This window comes from Homalodisca vitripennis, chromosome 1 (genome assembly GCF_021130785.1).
Source record: "Homalodisca vitripennis isolate AUS2020 chromosome 1, UT_GWSS_2.1, whole genome shotgun sequence".
In the NCBI taxonomy this organism is placed as follows: Eukaryota; Metazoa; Arthropoda; class Insecta; order Hemiptera; family Cicadellidae; genus Homalodisca; species Homalodisca vitripennis.
In genome coordinates, this window is record NC_060207.1 from 209227196 (window position 1) to 209236447 (window position 9252).

The following is a 9252-nucleotide window of genomic DNA, read 5'->3' on the forward strand; positions in this document are numbered from 1 at the left end:
TTAAACCGCTTTATCAAATATATATATATATATATAATAAATAATAAATAAATGTATAAATTTCTGTATCTATTAAATCAGGTTTTCAAACTATATTGAACGATTGTTTCTCTTTTTGTTTTATACAATTTATACAATGTTTTGTATAATTCCCCTTGGTTTCGGTTTGAGTTTACGATTCTAGTGTTAATCTGCTCTAACTTTAAAATTTTAGAATATAAAGTAAAATATTAAAAAATTAGGTTCGTTTTAAATAAATTTGTTAAAACTGCCAGGACATTACTAACATCATATTATTTATCACTTCCTCCATATATTATCTCATAACATTATATTTAATATAATTTAAAACTTAAACAGTTTTGTTTTGTACCTTATTTCTTCGTTCCGTAAATAATTGAACTGTTTCTGATTTTTAAACAAACCGCGTTGTAATCAGTAAATCCTAGGGGTCTTTTTCGTTTAAGGGCCAGCACAAAAGACCCTAGCTTGCCCATTCAAAACTCAGATCACGCGATGCTTGCCCGCTGCGCAGCGCTTTGCGCTGCTTGCTCTTTTAGAAAAAAAAATTTCTCGATCTTGCAAAGTCCATAGTACCTGGAGTAGTACCATTGCCCTACGAACTAATAACATAAAAAAAAAACTATTAAATGCACTGTCAGTCAGGTATAGTATGTTTTTAAGGTGCTGGCCCTTAAACGAAAAAGACTCAACCCTAGTTATTATAACAGGTGATGTAACTAAACATTTCCTCGTAAAGTGGTAAATACATAATATACTGTACTCAATGTTTGCTCAGAGATCGTGGAATTTTACTAATACCACAATATTTAGGATGTCAAGATATCACTCCTGCTATGAATTCGCAATGTTTATTATATTAAAGTTCATCTCCCGATTCAAACATTTTATATTCTTCAAACTGTTTATGTGTTTATCAAGCGGATTTATAAAAAGTATAAAGTTTCATACAGAACCCCTGTATACAGCGAGCAGGTAACAAGGCTCACAGAATCAGACTCTGCCCAGGTGCAATTCACCGCAGGAGACTGATAACGTATTATCGATGTAGATAACGAGTCTTTCATTGTTTTTGGTGTTAGCGATGGATTTTAATAGATTGCATCCTTCAATTTCTTCGTAATGTACGTCGTTACTAAGCCCTACTTCTATTAAAGTTATGTATCGAAATTTAGTTATTCGTTCTACTAATGTGATAAATGATTTATCACAGTTTTCTTTGACTTTAGAATATTTATTTAAACCCTCTACATTGTCACAGTAATGTCAGTGATTACAGATACATCGTTTGGAAAATTGATGAGAAATATTATAACAATGATCACACCCCAACCTCCCAGCAGGTATGCGAACACTCTAACGAATTAGTAAATTATTATTTACTTTAAATTTGTACATATATACTTTAATAATCTTGGTTTTTATTTTATTAGTTTGTATTTAAATGTTTAATTTATTTTGAAAAATTAATAATATTTTTAAAACATTTAACATTGATCACGCAGTATATAACTGACGGAATATCTGAGGTAATATTCGCTGCTGAAGATGAAGACAGCAGCTCAACATGAGTTAACCAGGCACGAACAAAGTTGTGTAACAACAATTGAGCTGTGTGGCACTGTGGAGAACTATTAACCTTTTGTGTGTTTTGTCACGATACTTCTTATCTAACTAGTTATTTTTAAAATGATGTTCGCTCTTGAAGATAAAGCCAACTGAACAGCGTGAGTTAACAAGGCACTGACAAGTTATGTGACAACACTGCGGAGAACTACTAACGATTGTGTGTTTGACACATCTGTAACTACTGTATTTTAGGTTTGAACATATCTATAACAGCAAAACGCAATGATTTTTTCCTTTCTTTTGTAATTATTTAATATATATAAATTGGAAATATCTTACTTAAAAAATATTTTACCGTTTTCTGTATTTAATGAAAATGTCATATGTTACAAGTGCTTCATAAAACAAATTATTAGAATTTATACCTTTTTTACAATTATGTATGACATAACAATATTTTGTTGAAGCTTAATCTTATAAATAAAAATAAACACTGTTAAGTTCTTAATGTAATAATCATATTACAATGCGTGGTTGTAGCACATACACTAATATACAAAATTTATAAAACTAAAACTAATATTTATTTATCCTGCAAGCTATCATTATACAGACAGAATATCTGTTTATTATAGGGGTATCATAATATTATTTTAACCGTATCAAAGAAAGCTACAACACTTTACAAGTTGTAAGAGCACATGAAAAAGTATTTTAACACGTGGACCGCTACGCTCCCTGGGGACGGCCCACTTTGAGTGAGAAAAAATTTTAATAGAAGCATAGGTTGAGTAGTTGAGATTAGGTGTCCTGATTCAGTTTTATTTCCATACTACAGCTCAGTGTCTAGAAGTTTTCCTCTTACAACATCTTTAATCTGGAATATGGTAAATTTCCACATTATCGAACACATACACACGAAACTCCGTTGGTGTCTTGCTAGTGCTTGATACATTAAACGCAAAATCTTGTTTATCGATAGTCTTCTCTTCATCTTGAATGTGAAAACATTGTACCCATTGCAGCAATGAACTACTAGCTTAATGACTGTCACTTCTCTGTCTCATTGTTAGCGAATTATGTTTATCGTCAGTCCTCTCCATGATGATCGACCAACGCTACAGGCCTAAGATTTTAGTCTATTCTGCACTGCAAAATATCTATTCTCTTTCTTCTTCTTCCACTTTAAACATGGGTAAACTGCAACCGTTATAATAATCTACTACAGTTGTGATGTTTGTCACTTATATTTCCCATGGTCACACGTAACGGCATGATTCGTTCTTCCTCAGCCCTCTCCAAACTTCTGATTATCAGTACCTTAAACCCCTGAATACCTGATAACGAACCAAATTTATAGGTCTGAATGTCCAATACTTGTCTTCTTCTGTTCATTCCTGACTCAAATGTGGCAACTAAGTATCCGCTGTAGTTCAAGACCATTCTTGCGATGTACCATACTTGGTCGTTAACCGTCATACCATAGAGCTAAAGTTCTCTACAGCCAGTTCTTTCTCCATGTACTTGATGACCGACCACACGCTGCAGGTCTGAGAGTCCAATAGTTGTCCACTGCCGTCCTCTCCTACCTGGAACGTGGCTACACTGTAACCGCTGTAACTGTGGACTATTCTACCGATGGCCTTCTCCCTTGCCTCAGGGTCGCTGATGATCGGAACCAAAAGCTCCCCCAGTTCGGAACCACTCAACCCAAAGTACGGCCTCACCTGACGTGCCACCCCGATGTTAGCGGGCAGGAGCTCCCCTACTGCTACCGTCGGACCTGAACCCCGTATCAACCCCGTCACCACAGATCGCCCTACACTCTCACATCGCAGTAAATCACAGTTCACCGCACTCATCAGGTGGAATATGTCGGAGTTCTGTGCGTACAAGGGACTATCCACGAAACTGTCGAAGTTATCGACCAATACCACCACCCGCGTCTCGTATCGCTTGTGCAGAAGTTTACACAGGAAACTGAATCCAGTTCTTATGTCAGTTTCCGTCAACTTCTTATTCAGTTCGGAATTTACGAACCGTTCAAACTTATCTCTGTCTATCCAACTTAAAGTTCTATTAACTTGCCACAGGTAAGGATCGTTCAATAAGTACTTGTGTGGAGAAAAGGTATCTGACATCACTTCCCTGAAGAAGACTGCCAACATCTGTTCCACAGTAACGACCTTGTTGAGTGGTTTGTAGTCTATAAAAATGACGGGATATTTGCCAAAGTGTCTGTCGAAAAACTGCCTCATTTTGTAAATGTTCAAAAAGTTATTTCTAAATACCTTGTAGTTTTTCGTATCTTCACTCGTTATAATATTACCCTTGTCGTCAAGATTGATTTCGAAGAAACGTTTGACCATATTTAAGTTGGTAGATTTTCCAAACTTGCTGGGTGTTTGTATTAATATTCCTGAGCCGTGTTTTACATTGTCAAATATTCTCTTAATAAGAAGTGATTTATCGACAAACAACGTCGTTTTGGTCACCTCTTCAAAGTCAGCTCCCTCATAAATATGTATGTTTTCTGTTAATTCCTGTAAAAGGTAGAATATTTTAGCTGATGTGTAGTATTACATTAAATATAAGCCGTCTATAATTAAATCAATTAAATATTACACAAAAGTGTATTATGAAACATAGTTTACTATTTTAAGTAAATACTAATTTAAATAGGATGATATGTTCACTGTGCGGTAGGTAATACGTTTATGGACATAAGCAATATTTCTATCACGTGATACATGAATGTATCATTGACAATTATCACTGAACCAATTCAAGATTTCGCATATTTCAATTTATAAAAAAAAAAGTAGAAAATTACATTTTAAGGATTGAAACCCACTCTTTCCTGGGGTATAAAATCCCCTAACGCTTTAAAAAACTTATAAAATTAAACGTACATATATACCAATAATTATTCAGAAATAGTAACAGCCTATCGCCTCCCTCTATTTTATATCTTTAATGTATGTTTACACCTGAAAAAGAGAATAAATTAAAAACTCGAAACGTAGTATTATACTTTTGTGTAACATACGATGCCAAAAGTCCAAAATCTTACCATCTTTTCGTATCACTAGTAGTAAATTAAAACAAATTTCTAGTATTTACAATCACATTACTGTGGAACAGTATGAGTAGTTAGTTAAAAAACTATTTTTAAATTCTATTTAAAAAATGAATATTAGTTTTCTTATGTTTAAAAATGTTCTACAATATATAGTAAACTACTCACTGGCTCACCTCCTGGCTGTAACTGGATTCTTGCATTGTGATGGGAACCAGCAACATTAGACTCACTATTCCGGTTTTCATATTATTGCTTACATAACCCCGTCTTCTTATGTAGATAACCATCTTCGATAAACAAACATAATCCTAAAATGGAAAGAAAATAGCTGTCGGTTAATTTATCTTTGACTGTATTATGTTAATAGAGACAAACATTCTTCTATCATCTCATCTGTAAATGCGGAGATAGGAGATTGTCTAATATATGTTGCATCATCCGTGCAGTTATCAATAATTACATTCACGTAATGTTAGCTAAGAGTGATTTAAACACAGTTACACAAATCATCTTTAGTTCCTTGCCACGTTACATAAATATACATTGACTAATATTGTACTTTCAATTTGTGTGTATTTATAATTAGGCTTGTTGCGTCAAAACGAAAGACAAAAACATATTCCTTCAAAAAGTTTGTTTCTTGTTCTTACAAAGTACAGACAAGACCTTATTTTTGTGGTATTTTAAACTCTGTTAAATACCATAAAAATAAACGTTTCAGTGAATTTTTAATTAACATTTAATAGTTCATATTTATTAAAAATACTGCATTATATTCACTGTAATGTAAAACCTTGTAGACCCGTTTTATTATTTCGACACGTTTTTCAGTTTCGAAAGTTATATTCTCACAGTCTGAGAACCTACTTGTATACATTCAATTTTGTAAAACTGATAATAACTATGAATATAGACTCTATATAGACTAAAACAGACTCTTATATCGGCATTATTAAAAAATAAATACTAAGCCGAACTGCCAAACCTACGCGCATATTACTTCGGAGGTGAATGGTAAAAAACTATTTTATTAAATTCAGGCCTCCTTATAGTTCACCTTAAAGGCGTTGAAGGTAGTTAAGATCGATTACAAATACATATTTTCATACAGTATTTTTAAATGCTTGTACGTTGTTTATAAATTGTTAGCTTTGACATATTGCACGAGGTAAATGTCCACATTTAGTAACGTTCTTTGTTTGCCAGCGGAATGAAGAAAACTCGAGTTAATAAAACATGCTTTAAAATGATAAATCTAGGTAAAATGGATATTTCAAGGTTCTAGAAAAAACGACCGAAATTGCGGTTTAATGGCATTGTGTACAGAATTTGACGTGGCTCCATAACTCAACGGTACCTGCATTATAAAGTCTGATGAAGTGGGGTGAATGCTCAGTGAAGTGTTTCTTGATAAATACAGGTCGGTAGTCATTCTCTAAATACGTATGCCTTTTATTGTAAAACATTTATACACGAGATGGTTTTTACCTCCAATTAATAAATTAATTATCTGTTTTCTCAACTATCCGAATTATATGTCCAAAAATAAAACTGATTTGCAGACTTGATAATTTGCATGAATATTCATTTGTATCTTAGTAATATCATGCTCGAAGACTGTGCATGTTTCTCCATGGGATTTTGCTTTAGTAAACATTTAACATTGGACTGGGTAACCATGATGGAAATGAGAAAATGTCAGAATAAATAAATTTGTAAGACACTTTTTACAGTCATGATTACGTAAAGTTGTTCAGTTTTTTTGTACAATGTTTGAGATAGTAAGAGTAATTTGTATACTACACTCTACAGTACACAGTCCAATCAGCATATAACCGTTTTTGTCGCTGTCAATACAGTAGGAATTTAGGAATTTACTGGATATAACTATGGGTTCTCTTTACCTTTCCATTTTCTCATTATTGTTTTCCTTAAGCTGGAAAATCTCTACTCTTCTGGTGCCTTATTGCTTTTACGTAACACTTTACATAACGGATTGGTTGTATAGATATTGGTTGGTAGTGAGCTTCTCATTTATCAATCTATAATATAACAACTGGTTATTCCTGATTTAGGTATAAACTACAGAAAGCATCAAAAGCAATTTTTAAATAGTTAAACACAGCACGAATAATTTTATAACTCACATTAATACTGATATTTACTAACGCACTATAGCAAAAAATTATAACAAATATTTATATTATATTATTTTTCTATCTGACGATATAAAGTCTAAACTTAACACCAAATAATTGTGTTATAGCAAACTTTAGTTGTATATTGCCTTAATAAAGCTCAAATACTACATATAAGACCAAGCTTAAGATTTGCTTTATCAGTAAGGAGCCATTAGTATACAGGTTAGTCATGCTATAAGGGCAGTACACTATATACATATACAGTATACACCTGCTCCTGAGCGATAAAAGTTAATTAACGCTGAGCCAAATTCCATGAATTGACATTTATTATTATTGAACTCAGTATTAACTGTAAAAAAAATAAATCTGTATGAAAGATTATTTCTGTATGACAACCTAATCTGATTTTGTAAACTATGTCGAAAACACTTTTTTAACTGTACTGAACTAAAAGAAAATAAATATCATATGGCCATTCTCTGACATAACACAAGCAATAAATATATGGCAGCGGACTTTTGACTAAACAAATCGTACTGATTTAAAGAAATGTCAGTCACATTTAATGATGAAACTCAATAAACAAAGAGACTCCAGAGTTAGATGACGTCGTCAACAAGGCAGGAGTATGTATTGTTTGCACTTCGAGATATATTAAAAATACATTTACTTCGAACAATGAATACATTTTATTCTTAAATATCCTTGGAAATTGTTTATATACATATACAAGTTTAGTTTCATCAACTAATTTATAATTATTTTATTTCAAGTTTTAAAATAACGCTTTTACAAGGATTATTTGTTCAAAATTATACCAGTAGCGGTCTTTTTCGATATTGTGATATATTCAATATATCGGCACGATAAATAAATGGATATAAATACATTTGCTTGTCATTCGAATTATAAGTTTCATTATCGCTAACTCTCAGAATAAAACATTAAAGTCAGTTTTGTTTTTGTGGTTTACGTTGTTGTAAAAAAGGACTTTATGTGAGTTTTACATTAAGTAATTATTTGAAAATATCATACAAAATTAAACTTAAAATCCTGCTGAGTTAATTTAGTTGCTCATATTAGTTGTCAACGTAGTAACTCTAATACTGGTTTTAAAAAAAGAACCCATTGATGATGTTAACGTTTATTTTTAAGCTGGAAAATGTAATTTTGCATTAACTCTATATGCTACTTGAATTTAAAACTTTAATTGACGCATTTACCTAATGCCTTTTAGTATTACCTTTTAAAAAGCTAAAAACTCCATACGCTTTTCACCTGTGTACAAAAGTAAAATAAATTAAATAATTTTCAATATTTATTATTTCAATATTAATTTTACGCCACTACAAGAGTAAGGCATAATAAACATTTACAATAAAATTTGTTGATATTGTTACTGTTGTTACGTAGGAGCTACGCCATCATATAAATGTGATAATCTTTAAAAAGGGTTTCAAACTTTTAAAACATTGTTATTTTAAAGTAAATGTATCTTATAATACATCATTTCATAAAATTAAAGGGAAAACCTAAACGAAAGGTCAGTGTTTTATAGTGTAAAAAACTAAATTGCAATAGCATAAATTAATTGAAGTACAAAGTAAAACTCCCATTGGTGTTGCGTTTTGACAAATACAGTACATGACACAATGATATGATTGACATGTACAAAGTGTTGGAAAACTTGTGAGTGGTTTTAAGCAAATAAAATAAGCTTACACGCTTTCGTAGCATTCTAAGTGAAAAGTTCGATCATCATATACTTTCAAAATTTTTGTGAATCTTAGTTCACGTAATGCGAAGAAATGTTATTTAAAATAAAATGATGATACAAATAATACGCTTGTGTACATTATAACTATCGGTCGTATAAGAAAGTCTGTTCTTGGACAAGATAAAGCAACACAAACCGCTAGAAGTGAATTTCACGAGTTTTAAAACTAAGAAAGTTGAATTTTTCTGCAAAACAGGCACTGTTAAAGTTTATGACGTGAAACCATTGCGTACCAGGCCACTTTACATAAAAACATTTCTGCTTATATCTTATTTGTAGTTTTTAATACAGTTCATTGTGCTCTAAAGATTTTTCGGATTTTTTATTCTTTAGTGGGATGCTCTTGAAAACACTAAAATATTTATTATTTTTTAAATATTGTATCCTTTTATTAGTATTTTTAGCAAATCTGTAAACACCTTATAGGTTTTATTAGGATATAGCTTCATAGCATCTCAAATTCATTTTTATCAATTCTAAGCATTCTTTATCTTTTTATTATAGACATTTCATTATTTTTTGTATTTTTGAATAAGAAACAAGAATTTCCTAAGTAAAATAAACAATAGCAATTACTACATAGAATCTTATACACGTCTCGTCATTGATATTCAATTAAGGTTCCATCACAGCTTACAGCCTGGTCTGAACTACTGGAG

The 9252-nt window shown here is 31.7% G+C and overlaps 1 protein-coding gene across 2 annotated transcripts; it reads right to left on the reverse strand.

Moving 5' to 3' along the window:
• Nucleotides 1–1996: 1996 nt before the first annotated feature.
• LOC124353047 lies at nt 1997–5070 on the reverse strand. 2 transcript variants are annotated; one of them, XM_046802850.1, is made up of 2 exons: nt 4846–5070; nt 1997–4133 (listed from the first exon to the last, which is right to left on the reverse strand). In XM_046802850.1, exons 1-2 carry the CDS (start codon nt 4957–4959, stop codon nt 3066–3068), a joined length of 1182 nt encoding a protein of 393 aa, XP_046658806.1. In that variant the 5' UTR covers nt 4960–5070; the 3' UTR covers nt 1997–3065. The 2 variants fall into 2 exon arrangements, with proteins under 2 accessions (XP_046658806.1, XP_046658807.1); XM_046802851.1 differs by having other exon boundaries at nt 1998–4133; nt 4838–4971.
• Nucleotides 5071–9252: the final 4182 nt, after the last annotated feature.